We start from the raw sequence: 27662 nt of genomic DNA, 5'->3' as shown, positions 1-27662 counted from the left end.
ACCCAGAGACAGTCCAACTGATCAAGACTCATGAATCATGGCTTAAACTGTATGAAATCCATGATGAGGGGTTTGTGAATGTTAAACTGACTTGATGGAACTAAAGTATGATCCACTGGGGCTTCACAGTGCATTTGGAAAATGTTAGGACCCATTAAAATTTTTTCACATTTTATGTTGCAGCCGAATGCTATAATAATAATAATAATAATAATAATAATAATAATAATAAAAATAATAAAAAAGTTCCCTTATCAAGCTACACTCTATAGCCCTTAATGATTGAATGAAATTTAGAGAATTTTGCAAATTTATTGAAAAGGAAAAACTGAAATATCACATTGACATAATTATTGACACTTATTTATTACACTTGATATTTATCTCAGGTGCCTCCATTTCTCTTTATCATCTTTGAGATGTTTCTACACTTTGATTGGAGTCCACCTGTGGTCAGTTCAGCTGATTGGACACACACCTGTCTATATATGGTCTCACAGCTGACAGTGCATATCAGAGCAAAAACCAAGCCATGAGGGGGAAGGAACTTCCCTGCAGAGCTCAGGGACAGGATTGTGTCGAGGCACAGATCTGGGGAAGGATACAAGAAAAAAAAATTTCTGCCGCATTGAACAACCATCACTGCAGCACTCCACTGATCTGGGCTTTATGGCAGAGTGGCCAGACTGAAGCCTCTCCTCAGTGAAAGTTTGCAAAAAAGCACCTAAAGGACTCTCAGACTGTGAGAAACAAGATTCTGTGGGTGTGATGAAACCAAGATCGAACTGTTTGGCCTCAGATGTAAACATCACCTTTGGAGGAAACCAGACATGATATTTAGAATTGGTCGTCCTCTTGGAGGTTACTCCTCATCTCCACACAGGATCTCTGGAGCTTTCTTACCAAGAACCCCCCCCCCCCCCCCCCCGATTACTCAGTTTGGCCGGGCAGCCAGCTCTAGGTAGACTCCTGCTTGTTCCACACTTCTTCTGTTGAAGAATTGTGGAGACCGCCGTGCTCTTGGAATATCTGGCGCTACAGAAATGTTTTTGTGTCCTTCCCCAGATCTGTGCATCGACACATTCCTGTCTCTGAGCTCCGCAGGCAGTTCCTTTCACCGCTTGGTTCAGTTGCTGCTCTGATATGCATTTTCAGAGGTGAGACTTAATTTAGACAGGTGTGAGCTTTTCCAAATCATCTCCAATTAAGGGAACTGACCACAGGTGGTGTAGAAACATCTTAAAGATGATCAAGAGAAATGGGAGGAACCTGAGCTAAATTTAAAAAGTCGCAGCAAAGGGTCGGAATACTTATGTCAATGTGATATTTCAGTTTTTCCTTATTTAATAAAAAGAATGTCTAAAATTTTCTTTTTACTTTTATTTTAGCATCAGGCTGCAACATAAAAAAATGTAAAGGGTCTGAATGTTTTCTGAATGACTAGATTAAGGGTAGAAAAGCTTTTTGTTGCATTCCAGTTATTGTGGAGGTTGGATGACTCTTCCAGACGCTATGTGATTGATCTGGACAAAAATATGAGCATCTGTAGAGCTCTGCACTGAGCTCAGGCTGCTGCCTACGTGTCTGCATATCACTGGTGCGCCTGTGTGTGTTTGTGTGTGTGTGTGCGTGTGTGTTTAACTGGACAGTCATGTTGCTTTTTAAGGTTATCAGTGTCTGAAAAGTTTTATTTCACCGCAGCCGAAGTGAATTCAAACGTCATCTCTCTCCGTATCAGAAAGGAGAGATCGGGGTGGTAGAAGAGTCAGGAGAAGCATGGTTTATGAAATCGGTGTACTGCACAAAGAACCAAAGTCATGATGTCACGAGTCAGCTAGTGTTACACTAGCTTCTGTAACTCAGTACAATTCAACATTTCATTTATCTTTCTGAAAAAAAAACCAACCCAGAAGTGTGCTCCTGAGGTTTACTTTCCACATTCCAAGACAACCCAGCTCCACTGCAGCAGTCTTTATAAGAATCTAAGACCTCTGTGATTGAAACAGAATTAATAGCAGCTCCCATGGAACAAAAAAAAAAAAAAACTACAAACGTAGCAGTGTGAGTCTTTTTAAGTCATTTTCTCCACCTTTCTAGTTGTAATCTCTCATGTCTAAGAATTTGTACAGCGTTCAGTCCTCTCTGTGGTACTTTTATTTACATGTCGGAGCTAGTTGCGGTTACTCAACTCCTCATCTCGCTCATGGACTTGCCTCCTCTGTTGAACTGTAACTTTTAGCCCATGAACATCTAGGGCTTTTGGGGAATGGTTTTCATTAAAGGCACCTAAAAAAGAACTTTAATATTGAATGAGAAACAATATTAGACTCTTTTTCAGCAAAAAAAAAAAAAAAATACCATCCTTATCTAAACATAAGACGCAATGAACATAATGACATGCTGTTGAGACAGAGGCTCTGTTCCTCAGCTGGATTTACCAGTGTTACAAATGTCAGTGGGATTTTGAATGAGGTGTTCTCACTTCTGGAACAGAATCCAAAGTTTTGGTTTCACTTGGCTCTTGTAGTTTTAACCATGTGCAGACCAAAGTGCAGAAGCTGGGTGATGTGGCGGCTGGTCGGTGAACTCCTGTGGCCGCTGTGCTCTAGTCAGTCTCAATAGCTCTGGACCCTCTGTTTTACATCCTTCTCTTGTTTACTTCTACCCTTTCACACTGTTTTGTTCAAGGTTAGGTTATTAAATAGGAAAAATAAAAAAATAAATAAAGCTTGACCTTGTTAACTGACAGTTAGCTTGTTAGCTTAGCTGGGTTGCCAGTGGGTCAGTAAGTTCACAGTTTATTCGAACGACATTTATACCATGGACTCCTGCCTCACAACGCTGCCTGCAAACAATCTTTTGTGAAGCAGCATCAACAGCGAAGGTTAAATAAAAGTCTATTGTGCGACACAGAAAATAAGCGGCAGTAGCTTCCTTCATTGTGAAGTCCTTGGCTCCGCATCCCCTCAAAGGTAATAGAATAATTCCTTTGGAGGTTTTTTGCCATTTTAAATCCCGTTGTATCCAGGCCCTCTGGGGTCAATAAATGACTAATGTACAGTATAAACCAAAGTTCTATTCCAGTGTAAGCTGAACTTGTTAGCGCACGGTGCACTAATAACTCAGACAACCTGATTTCTCTGTAGCAAAGGGAAACAGCCCACATCCATAGGTGTAGGTTTCATCTGAACATTAAGCAGGGGGTCGTCGGGTCCTTCCCAAGAACATTTTGAGCATCAAATACTTCATGTCCTGCATCGTGTTAAATTTTCATGCACCAAATTTTGTCTTTTCTGCATCAATTTATGGTGGATTCAAGCTTAATTTTATGTTTGTAAAATAAAAGGAGAAAAGGAAAAAAAAAAAAGCAAAAAGCAATTGCAACTGAAAATTACAGAGAAGAATAATTTGAGAATTATTTGAGGGGTTGCACATCCTAAATATTTAGGGGGATGTATCCCATGCCCCCACCCCATCTAAAATCTATGCCTTTACCCACATCCGAATCAGTCATTTTATATGAACACATAGGTGCAATACCACAGTGATTTTGAATAATATCCAGAAGCAGTTGCACGAGTGAAAAATATTTATCAGGGTGGTCTGGATGTGTGACTTCATCTGTTAGACACATGGCCACTTTAACTCACTTGGAGGGCCCTTGGGCAAAAATGGGTGAGGGTTGAGTTCCAGTGGCTAATTTTGGATCCACTTTCTCATCAGACTTGTTAAGTTCCGATACAAATGAACCGTTCAACAAAATTTCTATCCGTCCCTACTCTTTTTCTGTCGGTAGAGAGCAATGTAGAAAACATTCAAATAATGTTATTCCCACTTTTAACTGGTGCTGACTCTTCAAACGTTGGTAGATGATCAGTTGAACCAAATAACTTTGATTCTTTAATGACTAAAGTAAAAACTTTGCTGTCTGGTTATCATACTCCTTCCAAACACGGTTCTGCCCTCGGCCACAGATAAGTGAAAAGAAACACTTCAACGTTATGACAGTAGCGCGCAGTGGCCTTGTTGCTTTTTTAATTTACTACACCAATGACAAAAATATGGACCAGGAGAAAACAGACCTTTTCCATGACAGTATCACGAGCAAATATCTCTTAAATTCAGGGCCTGTTCTGTCTCATGATTTTGTTCTGCCTGTTTTTCCTGCGCTGAAAGTCCCTCTGCATCTGTCTGAACATCTTCACCTTTCACCTTCTTGGCTGAGGGAGTATCGGATTATCCCTTTGATCTGGCACTAAACGTATCAAATGTGCAGTATGGAGGAAAATATCTATCTTTTTATTCTGACTTCACTATAGGCATGTATGCCCGTTTTGATTTCTATCACCCCCAAGCCTGGAAAATACTTAAAAGCTCCAGCTGTGTCCATGACCATGGGAACCCTGACAATAGTTGGCCTATATGAACTCTTGCCTGTTTGTCTGCCTCTCTGTGTTCATGACTGCTACTTCCTGCATGAAGTTCACATTTTAGCAAGACTTAAACTGCCATTATTCTTACGGTCATTTTGTTCCTGACTAGTTTCATGTGAACCAAACGCAAATCAAACAAGAGGATTCTGTTAATTGCTGAACTCGCTTCAGCTGCACACTCTCTGCCTCCTGTGGTTTCCTGACGTACCCAACAAATAACTACAATTAGTTGACTATAGTTTCATTACTGCTTGTGGTCAGGCCGAATCGAATGTATGAAATCCATAGTTGTCGGCCTAACTCTTAAACTTTCCTTAGTGGATATTAAGACCTAAGGCGCCCCATAAAAATGGTTCTTAAAGCTGAGCATTGTGTGAAAACGATCTCCTTAAACCTGAGGGTTTTCTGAAAAACTTGGCGTTCACTAAAACCTTTATCACACAGCCTCTGAAACAGAGAGAAACATTAAATGAAAACCATTTGAGATTTTAGAGCTCTGACATTTCTTGTAAATCTTTGGCTTTGCCTTGGAAATTGGGTATTGCTGGTAAAAAACAAGCACATTTGTCAAGATTTAAGGTCCTAAATGATTTTTATTTAATGTTTCCATTTGCTACAGAGGCTGAGAAATAAAACTTTTAGTGACAGCAACCTCTGAGATGTCCCTCACCCTGAGCCTTGGCCAGCTGGTTAGCACCTCAGCAGGTCGAAGTCTTTTTCTGAGTCTTCTGAGTTTCACCTCAGTAACTGTTTACTCCGCTTCAGTATCACTCAGCTCCGTCCTCTGTAGCTAGCGAGCTTTTACGGGCAGGCAACATTACCTTAAGATTAGTTAGCAAACTAGCAAACAACACTTCTAATGGTAAACTTGAAAAACATTTCCTAATGGCTCCCAACCTGCTTGGTTTTGAGAGTTGAGTAAAAATGTCATAATATCAGACCACCACCTCCTCCTCCTGCTCCTCCTCCTCCTCTTCCTCCTCCTCCTCTTCTTCCTCTTCCTCTTCCTCTTCTTTCCCCTTCTGGCTCCTCCGTGGTTATCAACCAGCCTGTGGGCGCACGTCGCCAGAGGAGAGAAGGAGACGCTGCTGACTGAGATGACAACACTGTGTGTGTGTGTGTGTGTGTGTGTGTGTGTGTGTGAGTGATTGTGTGTGTGTGTGTGTGTGTGTGTGAGTGATTGTGTGTGTGTGTGTGTGGGGGGGTCTCGGGATAATTAAGTTTGCCACAAAAGAGCCAGTGGTTGTATGAACTCATAATTCATATTCATATTTTGGGAGTAAAAAAGACCAGTGCTGAATAAAAACCACCTCCCCTCCCCCCTGTCAGAGACATTGTTGCATCTATGAGTAACTTAGAGGTTTTTCAAAATAGTCCTCTACTTCTTGTGTTTATTTCTTTTTTTTTTGGGGGGGGGGTTCACATGTCCTCAATATTGAGGGGGATGTATCCCCTACATCCCCATTGAAATCTACGCCTCGGACCACATCCCAATCGTCATTTTATATCAGCACATTAGTAAAATGTCACAGTGAATGTGAGAAATATCCAGAAGCAGTTGCACGAGTGAATATTTATCAGGGTGGCCTGGATGTGTGACTTCATTGGTTAAACACACGGCCAGATAAACTCACCTGGAGGGCCCTAGGGCAAAAATCATCTGTGGGCCCCTGTCAACACCCCCCCAACCACCACCACTATAAACAGAGTCAGAGCATAGGAGTATAAACGTAATTAAGTAAAATATTAGAACTACCACAAGGCTCTTCTACTTTGAGTTGCAGTTACTGGTTCCATTTGGGATCTAGTTTCTGGTCGGATTTGTTAAGTTCTGATGCCAAGGAACTCTTTTTCTATCAGAGAGCAATGTAGAAAACATTCAAATAACTTTTTATCTGGTGCTGACTCTTCAAACGTTGGCAGATAAGATCAGCGGTACCAAATAACTTTGATTTTTTTAATGATTAAAATAAAACATTTTGTTGTCTAGTTTATATACTTGTTTCTCTCCTTGGCAGCGGATAAGGGAAAATAAACTTTTTTAACATTACGACCGTGAGTGGAAACAAGTCTGTATTTTTGTAGTTCAGCAACACCACGGTGATGACTGAATAACTGAATAGTTTTTATTCAAGTGTCATACAAAGATGCCCAGCCCGCATCGCTTACAAGACTCTGCTTCCATTACATGTAAGAGAAAAACAAATTAAAACACAAATTAAAATAACAAATATTTTCAGATTGTGAACTTAATAATTATCCACCGGCACCGGCCAGTGTTAGGAGCAAGTACTTAGTGAAACATACCGTTTGTAAAGTAATAAGGCTTCACCTGTCATTTAAATGTGTCTGACACAGTCACTCAGCATTTCATATTTTGTGCTGCTTCAGATAGTAGCTACAGATTTAACATTAATTAGGCTGCCACTAAAAACAATGTCAGCCTTTTCAGAGAGAAACAGGTGCTTACAGATCAAAAATTAGTCTTTTAGGTTTAGTTATTCATAACTATATTTACTTGTGACAAGAGGAAAAAAAAAAAAAATCCTAATTGGACTTAATAAAGCGTTTGAAAGGATTTGAATATAATAAAATGCTGTGAACCCCAGCCCCAACTTCTTTAAAAACAGGCCTCTAGATTACGTAATGGTGCGGGACGTGGTAAAACTGTCTTGTCTGTTTCAACTGTGGAAATGTTTTGGCTCTGCAGGAAAGATGTACTGTGGGTTGAACCTCAGTGCACTCGTACAGTGCTGTGGTCAGAACAGCGGTGCTTCATTTCCAGTGAGCTTGGAATGTGGCACTTACTGAAACAGTCGATAAGAATCACTCTAAACAGCAATTTCAAGCTAGGAAAAAGAAAAAAAAAACACATCCTGGTGCTCATGATCCACTGAGCATATACAATTTTATTTTATTTTTTCCCATCTCTGTTGTGCCAAGTATGATCTCTCTCTCTGATTCATTTCTTTCAAGTCTGCAAAGTGTACTTTACCCCTTCCCATTGGAACTGCGATACCGTGCTACAAACACTATAAACAGTTGAGATGGTGGTTGAGACATTTTGCTGCCGCTGCCTCAAACAATTTAGAGGTGCTGCTGTTTCTAAAAAAAAATTGTGCCAATTTCTCTTCAACCTTATTTCTTTTTTGCTTCCTGTTGTAAAAAGACTGTTGGTGCTTGTGCTGTTTGCTCTGGCAGATGCACTATAGTTCCATGAAATCTGGTCAGCTACACACAATGTAAATTACATTTTGGGGGACAATAGTCTGTGTTTAATTATTATTCCAGACAGACTTCCAGTTTAATAAGTCATTATCAACTATGGTCCCAGGAAACTCTCAAACTCTTCATTGCTCTACGTCTTTTTCTGCTCAAGAACACTGTCGGTGGTTTTCATTAAAAGTTGCGATATTGAAACCGAGTGAGAATCCAGCGTGTGTTTGCTCCGGGGGGCAGAGCAGTTTTGTTTACTTTTATCTCCCTTCTTGTGCTGGGATTGCTGAGCCTTCGCTGACCACATGCAGCTGGAATCGGAGCCCATGATGAGGCCCCGGTGCCTGGTGTCCTGTGGTGTCAGTTGTCTGGTGAAACTGCAGCTCTTTGTTTAATCAGCTTATTGTTACTCACTCATTTCTTCTTTTTACCATTCTTTCACCATTTGCCGTGGTGCATTCAATGGCTCTGCGTAGACGTCCGTGACATTGCGAGCGGGCCAGGGCTGTGTCGAAATCTCACAATTTGTTTTACTTTGATCTGAGCTGTGCTGACCTTTTTTTCGCGTGTGCAGCCAATTAATTTATCTTTCCTGTGCGTGCTCGCTCTGTAATGGGAATAAAATCATCAAATCAACAAAAAGACACACACTCTCCTCCACGAGCACAGCACCAATGCGATCTCCACTGGCGACATGTTCGTAAGCACTCCTCAACCAAGTGTGACCAATCTGTCTAATCACCGACTGTCGGGTCAAATTGCACTCCAATTCACGGAGGACTGAGAGTGTGAACCACGTACACAAGCAGAAGCTTCAAACATCAACAAAAACACGGCCTCAACCTCCTCCTGTCTTTGTGATTCGAGAAGTCTCCACAGGGGGTGAGCTGTGAGGTCTGTCTGTTGTTTAACTCCTTCCCTGCTGAGATTTATCAGACTTATTATACTTCAGAAAAGACAGAGCAAACAGAACATTTGAATGTGCTTAGATCAGATGAATGTCTCTAAATGGACCATGCAAACATCAGGGTTGTTAATTGTAATAGTCGTGCATGGTATACCGGTACTCAATCAAATCAAATCACATTTATTTATAGAGCATGTTTAAAAGCAGCAAACAGCTGACTGAAGTGCTGTACACCATGAAAAACAGGCACAGAGAACACAGCGAATCAAAACATCAACTCACCAGCTATGAATGATCAATTTATACTCAATCAATACTGGTTATAGTAATCCTGGCATGTACATTATCGTCAATACTCAGTTGTATTGCTAGAAAATGCCCTCAGTAGAGTTCAGAACTGTGTAGGCCCATTGAGGCTTATTAAATGCTGTTTAGTGAGTGTCTGGTTGCAAATACAAAGTTAACGATCAAAGATCACAACCTGAAGCACAGGGGACATCAGATTACTGCATACCGTGTAGAAGCTTTAATAACACTGTGACATTGATCTGATTGTTTACAATAATCCAGTTATTATGTTATGAACGTACTAATTCATTCGCCACATGCATAAAAAATAAAACCCCAAAAACTACAATTTTATTGAGCATGAAAATAATGAACATAAATGCCATTAACTGTAAGTCTGGTACTTCATGGTGACGGGGCTCAGGATTATCAGCCTGCACACTGCAGTGGTGCACTAAAGTACACTGAACACAACACACCTCCTTGGCAGAGGTCTGTGCTCTACTGAGCAAATGTTCCAGTTTTCTGTTTGGTCAAATTAGATTTAAAAATGACAACTAATGAGTATCAGTATTTAGTCGGGTATCGTCTCAAAGACATCATTTTGGAGTCATGACAATATACTTTTTTTTTTTTTTTTTTTTTTTCTCTAGTAAAATTGATCTTTGAAAATATTACTTGCCGTTGTTCATAATTTATGTCACTCTCTGGAGTGAAGTGCAGATGAGACCTTTTGGCCTGTGTCTGACTGATGTGATCTCTGAGTTCACTCACCTACTGTGTGCGACGCTCCCAGACCAAACTAAGTAACTATACATGTTCCCCCTCTGGCACAATTTGTACTTTGAACATCTATAATGTATACGCATATCTTTATCAGATTATCCTTCAACATTGTACATATATTCCTCTCTATGCTACTGAGGTTTCTGTGACTCATCATAACTCTCAGTGAATCTTTATTTATCTCAGCAACTTGGCAGATTTTTTTTCATATTTCCTCAACACCTTCAATTTCAATTGGTCGTATGAAGTTCTGAAGAAAGCTGTTTGAACTTTTGAAAACTTACGCTTAGTTGAAATGTGACATAAACGTCATCGCAGGTTCAAAATTTTGGAGCAAAATCAAAACAAAAGAGCACATTTTCTCCTTTCATGTTCACGAGGCAACATCTGATCAAAGCTGATCACGAGTCCGCTCAGGTATTAGACATATTGACATGACCTGAGACTAGCTGCAGTCTAGCAGGACCTCACCAGAGTCCATTAGTCTAGAGATTGTCTAGAAAGTCTGACTGACTAAACATGATCCACATTAACCTCACAGAAGTCGATGTGAAATGCAGTTTTGACAGGGAGGTACTCAGTGGGGAATGGCGTGTCTGCTTAAATATTCATCATGTTAAAGTATGAATTTGTGGCGTTTTTGCTAACTTGAAAATGACGACTGCTCCGCCTCAGCTGCTGGTGTCCCACCTTAATCTGTGACAGCGGTGCAACAACGATTTCACCTCCAGGTGCCGTTAAGTGCCTCGTGCACACTGTCAAATTTTTATTGAGTTGATATTTACTGTATGATACAGTACAATAAATTTAATTTCCGCTGTTTGTTTTTATTTTTGCAACTTTAGCACAGCCCTCCCCTCGTGTGAAGAGGAAATGTTGTTTTCCCCACAACAACTCCATCCCTAGTCTAGACTGATCTGGTCTGAACTGTATTCTGCATTGGATTTCAATATTAGGAACAGAGTGGACCTGCGGAGTCCTAATGTGACTCTCTTCTGATACCCAGAGTTTCAGCTGAGGAGATGATGAAGTGACGTGAGATTATGTTTTTTTTGGCTTGTTCCAATATCTGAAGCTGGGCTTCCATTGAGAATATTCATCACAGCGCTTTGCATGTAAATGCTCTCCGAAGCTTGGGTCTCACAAACATTTTCTCTCTTCTTTCTCTCAGAAGCTGATCATTTTTTAGACGATATGATTCATCCACATATTAAAAACAAATACAGCTTCAAATATAACCATAGGCTTCAGTCCAAACCTCCCGAACAGGGACACCAGAGTCACAAAATCTGGACATTTTCAGCTTCACAAAGGCAGGATTTATTGCATGGCTACTGTCCTGGGCTGCATTAGGTTTTGTGCTTCACCCCCCCCCCCCACAGTTTGGCCATAAGGTTTTAAAAGGAAAAGAGGACACATTTTGACCACAGTCAGCACGATGCATATGATATGCTGTCACAATATTTTAAATCAGTTCAGCTTTGAATATATTGCAAATGCATGCGCTTCTGCAGTAGCTGTGTGATGTGAATGCTGAAGGTGCCCCCCCCCCCTCACCGGACTGAAGACTTTCTGACAGACTGCCTAAAGAGAATACGAGACCAGCGTGTGGTGTCTAACGAGATTGTTTTGTGTACGGGTGTCCCACAAGGCTGCTTTTATCCTCTCTATTGTTTTCACTCTATACAAATGAGATGAGGTTGCAAGATGGCACCATAGTTACACAGTCACACATGAACAAGCTGGCAGAAGCACAGGGCTGGAAAATGCTGGTTCTTTATTTGGGGACATCAGTTCCCACTTCCCACACATTTTTTCACACTATGGATTTCTTTCTTGAGGGCCCCATCACTAATTGAAAATGTGAAACTAATCCATATTAACCATAGGAATCCAAAAGCCCCACCACTGCATTAAAAACAAACTAAAAGTCAACCAAAGGTCTTTTTAAATATCCCCCTTAAGGCCAACCAGCTTTGCTTGGATATGTGCTAGCAACTTTTGTAGTTTGCTGCTGACTAGAGCATGTGCTGTATAGTCTGTAGCTGTGTCACGATTCAGAGGGCGCATCCTTGCATTTGAAGACTGATTGCGTCACAGCGGCGCGACTTGGCTGTCCCAATTGGAAGTTTTCTTGCTTTGTGGCGCCACAGTAAGGGCGTACACAGCTGGTGATGCAAATCAGAAATCCTCCTTAGGCTAGAACGTCTCATTTCGGTTCAACCTTTCGTGGTCTATGACGGCTGCAAAGACTGCGGCTTCGTGGACTGCTTCCTCTTCAGCCGCTGACTTGGGACACAGCTTATGAATGTCGATGAAAGGCGGAGCCATTGTGTTGTTGAGTTTGTATTCCCCTCGGAAACAAGAAGCTAATTAGTCGAGCTTGCTAAATTTAGCACTGGTTCCCACTGGACATTACTATATGTTCAAGATGACACATGCTGAATGCTGTTTCTCCTGCATTAGCTCTGAAAGCAGGCCTAGGTCTAACTAGCATTAGCAGCCTGTCTTTTGAGGGTCATGACACACGACAGGACTGTCATAACTCCCAACTGCAGGTAGTCCTGTCACCTCAGTGTTGTGTGACTTGATTCCTGACCCTCAGTTGTTACCAAAAATGAATGCCCACTCAAGAGCACACAGGTTTTGGAGAATTTCTACCTGCTAATTGCAGTTTTGAAAAAAATAAGTCAAAGCACGAACCAGGGATATTTACTGATTTCTTAGCAAACATGAAGTTTGATTTTAAGAAGGCTGATTTTCTTTAGGAAATTAAAATTGTATTGAGTTGAGTTAGTCAAGAGTTTGTCAGTTTGTTAGAAAGTGTTCTTGCTTTTGATATGAAGTGCACAAATAAACTCGTTTCTCATTCTCTTTGTAGTTATTCCCTCAAAATGTCAGTAGCCAAATAAAATGTGTCTTTTATCTGTGGTGCAGTCAACCTCTTCAGCAGAATTATGTTAAGTTTCTATCTGTGGGATTGTTTACGTGTATGTGAATGCCACATGTGATCTGTTGTTGACAAGACCAAAGAATTTTGTCTTGCCATGGCCTGACAGTGAAGTTGCTGCGACAGTGAAGTCGCTGACGTAGGCTGTCATCAAACTTTTACACTTGTTTTTGAGTCTCTTGAATGCATCCACCGTACATTTTCACAAGGCCTTGAGATGAAACTTGTCATCTGTGGTGGGAACAGAGCATGACCTTCATTTCAAAGTCTCTTAAAAGAGAATTGGTTGACCTCACTCACATAGCGTACTGATTGTAACCTTTTTTGCCCACTCAAAAGTGCGTTGTCTATGAAATGGTCAGTCTTCTTCTATTATACTGAAAACAACAACAGCAGAGCAACGAACCACTTCCATTTGTATTTTTGTCCTCCTGTTTATTCTTTTTGCTGAATGCCAAATGTATGACGATAAAGAAATAACCTTCACTATTCATATTCACTTCTACATATGAAAAATAATTTGTCCTTTTGAGATGAGGGCGAGCAACGGAAATATTCAAGGATCAGTAGTAATAAGTCTGCATTGACTTTTTTTTTTATGTATTAAAACACCATGGACATGTTCGGTGTAAAACACTGATAAAAGGGTTAAAACTGTAAGGTACTCCACACAGTGCACTATTATCAACAGTGTTGTAGGAGGCATTTGATAATACTTCAGCCCAAAGGGAATCCTAGTGGGTTAAACCTGCTACAGTATCAAATGAAAGAGGGGGTGGACACAATAACTGAAATACAAACGAGACGTGCTACAATAAACCACATCTTTGTGAAGCCTGTAATACTTAATTCCTGGTGAGACGGTGTTGAAAACCTCCTGATTCTACTCTATAGTAACGTTATGAAACCATTGCAGGTGGTGGTATGGACTGTATTGTGTTTGTGTTCCAGTTATTTTATCCCCTCCTTGCACATTTAGCAGTTTTTTTTTTTTTTTTTTTTCTTCTCTTTACACTTCGGTCGAGTCACTTCAGTTCAACTGGCAATTGTTTTTCCATCAAATATCGGCTGTTGTCCTTTCATATGTTTATATGTCAGCTCATCCATCAAAGCCTATTTACTCCTCTGGCGGGATTTTGATGAAGCTTGTGCAAACAATGTAACTCATCACTTCAATACAGCATCGTCAAACATAGACCAATATAACAGCGGAGGGGCTCGGGCGAGGGGGGGGACTTAATTGTTTGTCGATATGATGCATTAGACATCACAGATGGGATCATGACAAAACTTGAGGAAATTATGCATCTCACTGCAGCGTGTTGTTTCAAAATTATATAGACTAGAGCAGCTATTTTTAAAGAATGGAGTTAAATGACACATCAGGCTTCATTGAATCTGGAGCTTTGCATGTTTACTGTGGAATTTATTTTCCATGCACCTCCATTAGGGTAAACCAGCAAGGGTCGGTTTGCCAAGTAATAATAACATAAAGTATCCCAAAAATGCTAAACTGGTTTGCTTTGGCGGCCATAGGGTAATGATGAACAACAGTCTTAGCTCTCTCTCTCTCTCTCTCTCTCTCTCTCTCTCTCTCTCTCTCTCTCTCTCTCTCTCTCTCTCTCTCTCTCTCTCTCTCTCTCTCTCTCTCTCTCTCTCTCTCTCTCTCTCTCTCTCTCTCTCTCTCTCTCTCTCTCTCTCTCTCTCTCTGCTCTATGTTTCGCCTAGTTAACATGTTTCCTTTCATTTCTACATATTTTACTAATCACTCCACTTTTTTTTTATGTCCACTAGTCATTAATACACAACGAACAAGGAACATAACATGGTATTTTAACCTCTTAAATATCATCTGCTCAGCAACATACTTTGAATACACACACACATCTTTGAATGACACACTAATGTGTAGTTTCATCTAAATAATTAAAAGTGACACTGACTGAGTAGAGTTTTTTTCCTGTTGGATGATGGAGTAATTGACTCTTTGAATAACATTGATATAATGATAGTAATAGTAACTGATGAGCAGCCTCCCATGCTGCTGTAATGACCTGTTGTTAGCTTGACATTTCTACTTACTGAAGGAATAGTAGAATACATCTCCAAAGTTGCAGAGATGTATATGTATGATACAGGCGCTTCAGGGGAAATTTATTATGGTTTGAAGACTTGTCAGTTGGATTCTACAAAGTCAAAGTAATTAAAGTCGTACCACTTTGTTCTATGCTTGGCCCATGTTCCACATCAATATCACAGTGAGTGCAGAAGGTAGACCAGTGGTTCTCAAACTGTGCTGTTGCATAGCTATAGTAACGGTGTTCCTTGTGACAAATCCATTTGAGAACCACTGAGTTAGCTAGCCAGCTAAAGAGCCCTCTTCTTCACTAACCCGAGCTTGCAGGTGGTTCAGTCCTAACTGAATCTGCTGCTATAGCAACAGGTGACTCTTCCACCTCCTCTAGCCTCACGTGCACCTGTTTGCCTCCTAAACTCTCATTGTTTTTGAAAACGCCTCTTATATCCAGAGCCGTAGCTTGTTTGCTACCACCAGATGCCAACAATAGCCCTGTAATATCTCTCCTCTCTCTCTCTCTCTCGCTCGCTCTCGCGCTCTCACACAAAATGTGAGTGTGCTAAGTAGTCTTTTTTTTAACTTCGCTGATTGGGTTTTGCAAAAGTTTACAATACTGCCATTAGAACATTTACAAGTCTTAAAAGTATAAAAAAATCTAGTTGTGTTATAAGTAGTCTGAAGAAGAACGATGAAAGGATCAAAAGGTTCTTGCCTTTTGATCAACAATATCATATTATTTATAAGGGCTTTAATGCATGATTGAATTGACTCAGGGCTATTTTTTAAATATTCTGGTTTTTGTAAAAAAAAAAAAAACAGCCAACAAACACAGGACAGACCTCCCACTAACCCGTAAGATGTAAGCAGCATAGTGTGTGAAAAGTAGTGAAAACAGATGATGATGCCACAAGGTCAAGCTAAATGCTTGAAATGTTCTGGGTAGGTTGATAGGTTCTGAGTGGTAATAGTAGTAATACAAAAGAAACAAATCCCAAATGTCGACAGTTCTAGCATCATTATGTCTTATATGAAAAAAATATTCATGTATTAGATTCAATTGAAAAGACCATGTTTGAAATAAAGGAGTGTGGGGTATGTCAGATTGGGAAGCACGGAGCTGTGCTATCTGAAATATGACTCGCAGCATTGTAAAACTCTATCTGGCAGTCATTCACTTTAATCTCTAGACAAAAAAGTTCAGGCTGTTTCTAATTCATTAGAGCAGCTCGAGGGTTTGGCCATTTTTCATTTGGAATTTGCAGATAGTACCGAGCAGTGAAAGATCAGAGAAAATGCATTAAATTCGAGGGTGGGATTGAGCTGCAAAGTGTTATGTTTACTGGTAACTGTGAAATCTTCACCTACACAGAGATAGTCATAATGTGAAGTGGGACGTCTGAAGCTGTGTTCTTTTATCTGAGTTGCTTATTGTCGTCATTTCAGTCCTCAAAGTTGAATTGTCTAACAACTGCCTGAACTTTTTTTTTTTTTTTTGCAAGGTAAAGATGTGAAATTCAAAGCATGCAATTCTTTTTTTTTTTTTTTCTCTTACACAAAGGTTCACTCTATCACAATGTCAAGCAAAACCAATTAACCCAAAACTAGACCGGCAGAATGGGGTACACAAATGACACATTGAGAAAAGAGGATTAAAATGTTCATTGTGTACATAATTGCTCTGCTTGGCAAAATGTCAATGCTCTTCTCAATTCCAACAGACAAAATCTGGAATTGCTTTGCTGTACAATGAGGAGACCAACAATACCTATGATGTCTGCCTGAAATTGACCAAAGAGGTATTAACCATACAGAAGCTGGATGTGGTTTGCACAAGTGGAAGTGAATCCCAAGTAAATGTAAGTGCGCCCGAGGGCTCGAGACTTGCATTGTAATTCATGCTGCATAACTCCTGAATACTGTTTCTATGTTCAAAATATCCCTTTGCCAATAAGAAACTCCCACTTTCTAAAGCACAGAACTGTTGTACTGCGAAGACAAGCGACTGGCGGTCTCGGCTTAAGCATCAAAGTAAGCAGATAAGTTTTGATTATGGGGAGACTAAAGTAGAAATGAAAAGGCTTTGGGATGCAGAGATGGCTGTTTGTCTGAGAGAGGAGTTTTGGCAGCAGAATTTCACAACCGAAACTCAATAACCTTCATTCTCATCTTTCTCTCCTGCTTTTCAGGGAGGTGCAGAGCACAACGTGCCTGTGGTTATATCAAAGATTTTCAAAGATCAAGTAGGTAAGAAAGTATTTTATCTCGCTACTGTAATGTGGCCTCTGGAATGGTTTTCAGCACGGTGCTAAATGTCACATTGAACAAAGAAATGTTAATGAAATTAGAAAGAGACAGTAGAGATAATTTACTGGTGACATTTGAATTCACAATGAAATGTTGAGCATTTTGAGAGCATCATTGATTTTCAGTTTAGTTTCAGTTCAGGATATAATCAAAGAGCAAATTGTCAAAGGAAGCGGGTCCTCAGCTGTGGTGGTAGAGATGTCTGTTTAAAGGAATAGTTCAACATTTTGCAAGATATCCATTTTTGCTTTATCTCCCAGAGTAAAATGAGAGCATATACATACAATGTGCATTATGTAGCTGGAGTCGGGACGTGTTTAGCCTAGCTTAGCATAAAGACTGTAAACAAACCCATGAAACCTAGCTGGCACAAACTTGAAACATTGTATTGCATTGCAGTCAGATCGATAAAATTTGAAACATAAATGTATAAAAGTAGATTTCAGCCAGGAAACGGAATCACCAGCTAGCAAGAGCGTTGGAGGCCAACAGCATCATGTAACAGGCAGCCGTCACAGTGACACCAACTGTAGAGGTCATCGTCGGCCCCGTGGAGCCGGACCCTTCGGTCTGACCGTTGGTCTAGCTTTTGGCTTTCCTGTTTTTAACTTAAAATTTATCTTTTGTGTTTATCCATTAGAGGATTTGCAGTGAGATAGAACAGAAAGGGTGGTTTTGGTGATTTGCTTTAAAAAGGTGTTTATGCTTCTTGAGTGGACTAAATGTCAATTAAGTCTTTTGGATAGTAACCTTCAGTTCAAAGGCACTACAATGACAGTGTAATGGGTTCTGCGGGAAGTCCTGGATAATTTTCTTGGCGAAAGCAGTTCAAAAGTAAAAGTAATTGCAGCTTGTTTACGTCCACCTGCCGTCCTGGTTGCCAGATAGCAGATGGCAACCTCGCTGTGAGGACACGGTTTCTGGAAGTATTATTTGCCTTTAGTACGTAACTTCCTTTTACAGCCCAGATTATACATTTCTGTTCATGTACAGGTTATACAAAAAAGAGACACTGTCAAACAAGTCAACTTCAGAGATGAAAGCGAAAGATGTTCTCCGATATGAGATCAGTATCAATTTTCCAATCTACCTCCAAAGCATATTTGCCAAAATGTTGAACTATTTCTTTTATAGTTTGGGCTCTTCATGTTCACCTACTGGTAATGTAATAAGAAATAAGAACAAGCTCTTTTCAGTGGGGGTGACTACTGAATAATGAGCTCTTTCAAAGAGAAGGGGAGTAAAAAAAAAGTTGTGTCTGTGTTTTTACATTTATTATTCATTTTGTATAGTGTTTCCACTGGGGCAGTTATTCATGATCAGCAAGCCTGCCTACAAATTACTATGCAAAGAGAAACAGTATCACGACTAAACAGTAGCCAGTGTGGAAGAGTAAATGTGACCATGCTGTTTGTTAGATGGACGAGAAAATACTTTAATCATGTTTGTGGGTTAAATCGGAAGAACCGATGACCTCTCGGTATCCTGCTGGGATGCAATATCAAAGCATCATGTGAATCATTTCGCTGTAATTTGTCTTTTTGCCCACATCCCTCTTAATGCCTTTTTGGATATGAGTGAATCATGTCTTCATATCCCCGAGGACGCCAAGAGCCCTTTTCTCAGAGCTTTACAAATCTTTTCACAACAGAGCTTTCATTGTTTCCTCCCGTGCCGCCGCAAATGAGTTTATATCCTGATTAGTTTCAAATTTCATGCTTTCCTGTGTTCTTTCTCTGAGCTGTAGGATGTTGCCTGAGATTAGTTAGACAGAGACATTGATTGCTATTTCCACCACATTACCATGTATGAAATGAGCAATTATTTTCTAATGTTTTCATTAACCTCTGACACTTGACAATTGACGCCCGCAGCCGATCAGTCGGGGAAGCTTTTCGTCGGGGATGCTGTGTTGCAGGTTGGTACATCGGTTCGTGACTTATTTTTGCCCCGAGGTTGATTTGGGTCACAGCCAAGAGTGGCAACTTGTTGCACCTTAATTTCAACCCTCTTTTATTTTGACAGAGTGTAATTTCATTGAAGGAAAAGGAATAGAATTATTCTTTTTTTTTTTTTTTTTTTTTTTAAATGCATGATTTTAATCAAATGAGTCTTTTAATATCTCTGCTCCTTTGAAAAGATAATGCTGTGATCAGATATAGTCTTACTGAATTGTGACACACTATTTCAATTTAACCAAATAGACATCTCACTGTCATGGATGCTGTGGTATTTTAATCATAAGGTCATCCATAAATGATGCGCTTTTGTTCATTACAATCAATGAAACCCAAAAGTGTCTAGTATTTACTAATGATATTCATTTAATCTTTTTAAAAAGTTAATTTGAATCTGTCTGGCAGGTTTATTGGGTGTGCTGTTTATCTAGAATATCAAGTAGATATATTGGACAGCCGAACAATATTAAGATTCATACTGGAAGTTATTATGAATTATATTATGAATTGATTTGCAATTGCTTCCACCTTTGTTTAGTTGCAAAATGACTTATTTGAATTGTCAAACTGCAGGATATTGCATGTATCTGCATATGTTAAGCCGTGGGAGGACAGTGCAGCAAATGCAGGGTGGGTGGGTGGTGGGGGTGGGGGGGGTGTCACAATTTTCTTTCAAATAAACTTTAGAAGTTTTTAGTCATTAATGAATAAAAAATATGTTAAGACTCAAATTTAAATTGGCAATTATATTCTTGTTATTGTTAATAGTTACATTTTATTCAGTGTAATCAAGTATTTCAAATAAACAGCAAATTGTGACTATGAGACATCGGTCACCCCCCCCCCCTCCTACTTATAGGAGCAAGACACCCAGACTGAGAGCATTGTTTGTAGTTGATTTGTGTTTCTTCTAGTTGTTGTCCATTTTGTGTCTCTGGTTGTTTTGCTTGTCTTTGTGATCATTTTATGCCTTTTCATGGATATGCATCTGTTCATGGTCGTTCTGCGTCTCCATGGTAATTTTGTCATTTTGATTGTTGTATGTTTCTTCGTGGCCTTTTTTGCTTCTGTTTTTCTGTGTCTTTTTGGTCATTTTGCGACTGTTTGCTGTTGTTTTGCGTCTTTATGTGGCTGTTTTTGGTTATTTTTTGTCAGTTATTTTGTTATTTTGGTTTGATAGGATTTCTTGATGGAAAGCCTAACAGTCAGGTTAACACAGGTTTACTCTAAGGGCCCAGGGCCTGCACCCAGTAGACTCAGCTCAGTAATCTGTCATAATAATAATAACAAGCCCAACTACCTGTCACTTTCTGACTCTGGTGGGGGCCAACAGCGGTGCCCATCATATCCTGTGCCACCTGTGGCCGAGCCTCTGGCCCCAACCCAGTAGCAAATGAGCACAGAGTTGCTAAATTACACACTTTCTCCATTATATATTTACTTACATTTTCTTTTCCACTCTCTGTTGGTTTCTTTAGGTCAATGGCATAAACGTAGAGCACTGTACTCATGAGGAAGTTGTGAGTATATTTGTAATAAAAGCTAATACCCTGCTCCATCCATCCTTTGCTGTTCCATCCGTCTCCCAGGTTTAACACCTAATCCCAGCGGTTATCAACACGGAGGTGCGCCTCAACAATCTGAGTTGTCATCTTGGCAGGAAGCTGTTTTTCTTTTGGTTTACACTGTGACAAATTGAAAAGATTGAAAAGCAGCAGATCCGTATCAAAAGCTGCACAGGAATTGAGGGTGGTAATATTTGGCAGACTTTTTACACATTCTCAATTTCCATCTCCAATTTAGCTTCTCGCTTTGTTAAATGTTTCCCTTATTCTCTGCCACCATCCCCCATCTCTCTCTCACACACACACACACACACACACACACACACACACACACACACACACACACACACTCACTCTCTCCCCTCGTCTGTCATCTGTCTCTCCCCCAAAACAGCTGTTCACTATATCCACCTGCACAGCGTCAAAGCACATAATGAGGAGTTTCTCTTAAGAAGCAAATCCAGGGCTTTTAATGGCTTTCAAACTCCCCAGCACTGACAGATGCTCAGGCTGAAGGAACAAGGGCTAACACATATTGTCGGAGAGAGTAGCAAGGAACCTGATAGCAGATGTGCATTTAGGATAGTAGGGATGTAATAATGCCCTAACACCATAGATGTTACATACAAGCGTCTCATTTCCTCGTCTAACATGCAAGGAAGACAGATTAGATATTTCTTCCTTTTTAATTACCTTACTTGAATGCCTCTTTTGAAACTATGACTCAACATCTTTTGAGGACATATTTTGTATCACGTAGGCATCAGATAATCAGAGCGTAATTACTTTGTGTTGTCAGCTGTCACTTTCCCGCCGCCTGTCAGAAGAGAGAGTGAGACGCCGGCCTTCAGGTTCCACCTTTGATGATTTAAGTGAAGCCACTTCAGTCAGGCTTTAACTTATGATTGCATATTCTTCACTCGTCTCCAGTTACATTTTGTTTGCTCGGCGCTGCGTGCGGCTTGACATGAATGTGGTGGGTTTCATTTACGTGAGATTACATTTTTATCTTGCTGCATCGCTCACAATCTATCTCTCTCTCTCTCGCTGTCTATCTCTATCACAATCTCTCTCTTCTTCTTCTTCTTCTTCTTCTCTCGCTCCTGACAGGTTCACCTCTTGCGTACGGCGGGAGATGAGGTCACCATTACTGTTCGCTACCTACGCGAAGTTCCATCATTTCTAAAACTGCCTCTAGGTAAGAGTCGAGTCATTTTGTTGCCATGTGAGCTCACAATAACTCTATTTCATCGAGCATTTTTAACAATAATCTATCTATAAAACTACATAAATAAAAAAATACTTTTAGGAGATTGCCTTTTTACTCACCTTAACGCTTTAAAGCTGTTCAATAGATGAGAATTTGTTTCAAAGTAAAAAATTGTCATGCTCGGTGGCCTGAGCAGTAATGGAAGCAACAGCCAGAGCTGCAGCCCCCTGCTCCTGTACTTACCTTCAGCAGCTTGAAAACAGTGATACTAAAATCATTCATGTGGAGCGGATAAAAGGTGAGAAATGAGGTACGCTGGTGAGGCAGGTAAGAAATTGAAGCAGTTCTCAAGACAAAAATGGCAAATTTTTGGAAAGTTTGGCAATTTTATGGGTTTTAAAGAAAATGGAAATACAGTGGCAAGGAGAAGTAAGTGGACCCTTTGTAATTGTATTCATTGATGTATGAATCTGTCCCAAAATGTGGTCAGAGCCTAAACCAAGTTACAAGTATGAACAAAATCAAAATCAGTCTATTTGAAAGACCCCCTCCAACGATGATCATGTTTTTTACCTTGTTAACATGTCCATATGATATTTTTTTATATGATTACATAAGACATATCATGAGTGATTTTTTTTTTTTTTTTTTTTTTTTTTTTTTTTGTGGGAAAACCATGTTCAATAAAATGTTAATCATAGCATAATATTTTTACTTAAACAAATCAACTCAAATTAATGTTTTGTTCTTGCCCATATTAAAACCATCATTCAAACATTCAGATTGAAGGCTGGAAAAAGTATGTGAACCCCTCGGCTATTGGCATTAACAAATGCTAATTGGAGTCAGGAGTTGCCGAACCTGGAGTCCAATCAATGAAGATTGGACGTTTGGGTTAGAGCTACTTTGACTCATAAAAAAAAAAAAAATAAATAAAAAATCTTTTGAGTTTGCTATTCAAAAGAAGCATCTGCTGATGTGAACTGCAAAAAAAGGATCTCAGAGGACTTAGGCTGAAGAACCGATGATTTGCATAAAGCTGGAAAGTCATCTCAAAGACATTAAGTATTCATCAGTCCACAGTCAGACAAACTGTCTATAAATGGTGATAGTTCAGTGCTGTGGCTACTCCCCCTAGAAGGACAATGACCCCAAACATCAAAGTAAATCTACAACAGAATGACTTCAAACAAAGAAAATCCACCTTTTGGAGTGGCCCAGTCAGAGCCCAGACCTTAATCCAGTAGAGATGCTGTGAAATGACCTGTAGAGAGCCGCTCGCACCAGACATCCTAAGAATATGTCTGAGCTGAGGCAGCTCTATAAGGAAGAATGGGCCGGAATTCATCCCAAACGTTGTGCATGTCTGATCAGCAGCTATACTGGCACTGCTTGTTTGAGGTTATTGGTGCTAAAGGAGGTTCAACTACGGTTCACCTACTTTCTCCACCAGCACTGTGAATGTTTACTGGCTTTGTTGAATAAAAACACAAAATTTTATAATTGTTCATGTGATATTAGCTTAGTGACACTGTGTTTCCTCTACATTTGTGACTTGGATGAAGATCATATGACGCTTTATGAGCTGTTATTGCCAAAAAACCTAGTGATGATAAAGTGTTCACATACTTTCCCTGTACCTACTTTCCTCCTTTCTTTTACCACTTCCTGCAGTGGAGGAACCCATGGTTGCTTGCCTAAAATATCTGCAGTAATCACATTCACAATATTAAGTTAACCATTTCTAAATTTGTAGCTGGGCGATTTAAAGGACAGATTTTCAAACCAATAATATGGTTCATTTATTGTGCATGATTTGGTCAATTGGCATATCTCTAGTTATTATTTTATATCTAGGAATATTTTATCACTCAATATTTTAGGGTTTAAGGAAATTGTGATGAGAATTTTTGACAGCTTTTTGACATTTTATAGGCCAAACAATTCATTAATTGAAATAAACAATTGGCCAATTATTAGATTATGCAAATAATCATAAATTACAGCCATGTTTGATTGTTTGTTTACTTCCTTGAACATAAGTGAACAACCCACCCCTCAGTTGTCGTCACCGAATTTAAATTCAAAAGTTGGTAAATTCTGATTGGTGCTCATGTGTCATCACCTTTCTCTAACTGAGCCCAACTTCGTTGACAGAGAAAACAGGTTTTCGGGGCCTTGGAGTATATACATTATGGTCTGGTCAATTAACATGTATGTTGACCAACATTAAATCCTCATTCAAGGTCCACTTACTAGCTTATTCCTGACCTTTAAAACCATGTCTCACTCTCCTCAGCAGATAGTTTGCTCTCAGCGGTCTCCATGACAACTGGACAAGCTCCATGTGGAAGGCCATGAGATGTGGTTGATGTGGCCATGAGATGTGGTTGAAGGCTCAGGAAAAAGCCATTAAGAGAAAGTTACGTGGAAGTAACTTTTAACTAGTCTGAACACTCAAAGCGGGGGCCAGGTGGGGACCTGGCTAAAACAACTTGTAATTTTTACATTTCAGTTTTTGTACAGATTAAACAAACAAGATATAAATCACAAACTAGAGAGATTTAAAGATGCTGCTCGATTAATTTTGTTACCTTGGGACGGAGCCATGCTATATGTTCACCCCTGGTTCAAGTCTTTATGCTGAGCTATGAACCTGGCTCCAGCTTAATATTTAACTGACATTTCCCAAAATGTTCTCCTTCTTCTTTGGGTTTTTTACAGCAAATTGGGATCCAATATGTTTTATTACTGGCTCCTTTAAGGTTTTATGCTGCTATTACAATCCTGTAATCAGTCCGGTTGCTTTTAAAAACCTAAGTATATTTGTCCTTCCTTCAACTGTGTGTGTCCCAAAATGTTGAACTGTTCCTTTGAAATCTCAGCCAACTCAAATGTAATGGGAGCATCATCAAAGTCTGTAGCACATGGGAACTTAACTTTACATCTGGGTCTTCAGATGTTCACAGTTGTGTGTGAGACACAAACATCCAGACTGCTGAGCCGCCAGTAACTGTTGTCTTATGAATTAGCTGTAAGCAACAAAAAAAAAAAAAAAATGAATGAAGGCCCTGTAATACAAATGACTTCAGTCTCTACCGGCAAACATAACGATCATTTTGTACAGTTTCCTTAATTATGGACACATAATGATGACACAGATGTAGAAAAATAATTAATACTAATAGACTTTCATGAATATTTATGGCTCAGTTGATAAACCACCACATTCTCGCAAATTCAAAGTGCGAGCTGTGAGAAATGTAGCCCTCATGTCTTGTGGGATAGTTAACATTCATAGGAAGGTGTCAGTGCAGAGATGATCAGGTTTTGCTGTAGGGTGTTTGGCCAGTTAATCGTGCTTTGTTACCTGAGAAAGAAAAAGGTTCAAGTCGATTTCTCTCGAAGGCGTTTGTCGTTTCACCGTGGCACAAAATGACAAGCAGGAGAGGCCAGGAGCTGTTTGCTTCACTTTACTGAGTGTGACCGAATCAGTAATCAGGTCCTCTAACGCCAAGCTAATATCAAATCAAAGAGAAGCATTTGTCTCTTTTGGATGCTGTCCGTGAGCTACACTGTACGACCTGAAGGCAGGACAGCAGTCAGTAATAAACATTAAAATCAATTGAACCATGATATTTGAGGTTTAGGTAAAACTCTCGACTTATTTTCTTTGTTTCTGAAAGAATAAAATAACTAGCACGATGTGAAGTTGGACTAACTGTTGGAAGAGTGATTCTTCACTGTTTTCTCAGGTTCTCCTGGGCTGTCGACGGATCACAGCAGAGTGTCCTCTCCCCTCTTTGACAGTGGCTTACATTTAAATGGAAATGGAAACAACACAGTAAGAAAGATTGATTTGATATTTCATGTGTAATGTTGACTGGATTGTGTTTTGCTACCTTGATCTTTTCAGATGTTATATGGTTAGAGCGATATTTAAATTGTGCAGTGTTTACAGTATAAGGATCTTTATCCGAGGGGCTCATTTACTACAATCATTACCACCTTCTGAATAATCTGTTTCTAAAATATCTTTACATACTGGCTCACTTCAATGTCACATTTTAAAAATCATATAACTGATACTTTAGGCATGACCTACAGGATACCGTGGACAAGAATGTAATTGGCTTGTAATTTTATAAGCGTCCATGAAGACTATTAGTTCCATTCATCTCCAGAAATGATCCTCCTTCTCAAAGAGCCTTTGCCTACACGTACCAGAATGCATTATGTGTGAGACTTTCACTAGTGAACCCTCAGACGAGTCTACCTTTGGGTGTATGGATGTTTACTGCACTGCTAATTAAGCTTCTTATCATATCTGTACAGTGGCCACTACAATACACTACAAAACAAGAGGAAAAGTGATCTATGATTATGTGGGTTGGAAGGCTCAGGTGGAGCAGCCAGCAACGTCATCTGGCTCCTCTAACCATGAATGGTTAGCAGCTGTACACGTCCCTCGGCCAAGGCTGAAATTTCATCTAAATTCGAATGGAAAATGGAAATGTTTGATCTGCATCACAATGCACTAAGTTTTTGACAATCACAGGGTAAATGTGTCAAGTCCCTCTTCTAATTCCAGTTAGTGCATTTGTTAAAGTGGAAATAATGACAGTATCAGATGATGAAAACCCTGCGTGCGCGCGCACACACACACACACACACACACACACACACACACACACACACAGGTGTTTTTCTGTCAGGTGTTGAGGTTTCTCGCTCTCGGGTGAGATGTGAATCAAGCAGAGTTTGTAGAGAAGTCTAATGAGGCAAAATATGTAAAAGCACAAGTGGGGGTGGACAACAGCGTTGGGCATTGATGCAATACTTAGTAAGATGGTGCTTCTTCAGTAACGAGTAGTGTAAAAGTCATAATTTGAAATTCAGTAATTTCATTATAATTATTTATCCTGGAGCACTTTGACATCTTGGAGGGTTGGCTTGTTTGATGTCTTATCAACCAACCCTGTCTCCTAAAAATGATGTTGCTCTACAACTAAAGTGCAAAAGCAAATCCACCTTGTTGGAATTGCAGCCCGATTACATGTTGTTCATTTACCTATTTTACACGTAGCAAATACATTGATACTGAACATATCAGTAAAATGATCAAATATCTGATCTTTCAGTAGACTATCCACTTGTAGTGACCACATGTTTATGTTTAGGCACAAGTGCTATTGTTTTCTGAACTTAAACACGGACGGGAAACTGGATGTGAACCTCATGCGCTTTGCACGCCTGTCATCCACCCCAACACCCCCCAAGCAACTTCGCTGCTGTTGATAAACGTAGCGCTTCATTCATTCAGCAAATATGTTGCCTCTAAACATAATCCAGCCAGTGATTACATTTCCTCCAAAACATATTAGCTGTTGCTGTTTGGCCGTATAGAAACATAATTTCGAGGAGATAGAGTTATAGCAGGAGTTAGATGGAGTTGAATTTTTATCTGTGTGTTAATAGACTCATTTGGGATGTATTAACTCCACACATGGTTGCAGATGGAGGGAGGTGGCTAGTTTCTGCCAAAACAGGAGAATTGCACCTCCCGATAGCGACGTAGTTGTCTTATTTACGTGCTGTGGTTCGCTAACCACTGCTACCTTTTTTAAACAGAAGACATGCTGATACATCACAGTAGGAAAGGCACAGGTGTAAAATAAATGATGGCTGGATTCCATTTAGCTGCTTGAGTTTCATGGTCCTGATATTGAGGTGGCTCACTGTCGCACTGTCATGACTTACTGGGACATATGTTATTATGACAAGTCAAAATGACATTTTTTTTTTTTTGGGGGGGGGGGTTAGCTTGTTTGCTGTTTTACCAGGACTTTGTTGGAAGTTGAATCAGTCTGTTAGTCCAGTGGACAGTCTGGTGTGACTGAACTTGGCGAAGGGGCTGGAGGTGGAGGGACATGACTAGCGTTGAACTGCTCCTTCTAGTTTAATATTT

General features: G+C 39.9%; 1 protein-coding gene across 2 annotated transcripts in view; it reads left to right on the top strand.

Moving 5' to 3' along the window:
- Positions 1–27662, top strand: part of sntg2 (syntrophin, gamma 2) — an 86663-nt gene that overhangs the window by 10198 nt on the left and 48803 nt on the right. The window contains exons 2-8 of one of the 2 annotated variants that reach the window (XM_056394124.1): positions 16376–16513; positions 16634–16685; positions 16844–16897; positions 18836–18879; positions 20398–20439; positions 21595–21682; positions 25450–25538. In XM_056394124.1, the coding sequence (XP_056250099.1) occupies positions 16376–16513; positions 16634–16685; positions 16844–16897; positions 18836–18879; positions 20398–20439; positions 21595–21682; positions 25450–25538 (507 nt within the window). Of the gene's footprint in view, positions 1–16375; positions 16514–16628; positions 16686–16843; positions 16902–18835; positions 18880–20397; positions 20440–21594; positions 21683–25449; positions 25539–27662 lie in introns of both variants that reach the window. The other variant, XM_056394123.1, reaches the window with a different exon arrangement.

The sequence above is a fragment of the Seriola aureovittata genome, chromosome 13 (genome assembly GCF_021018895.1).
Source record: "Seriola aureovittata isolate HTS-2021-v1 ecotype China chromosome 13, ASM2101889v1, whole genome shotgun sequence".
Classification (NCBI taxonomy): Eukaryota; Metazoa; Chordata; class Actinopteri; order Carangiformes; family Carangidae; genus Seriola; species Seriola aureovittata.
The sequence above is the reverse complement of the archived record's forward strand: the minus strand, read 5'-3'. Positions and strand labels throughout refer to the sequence as shown.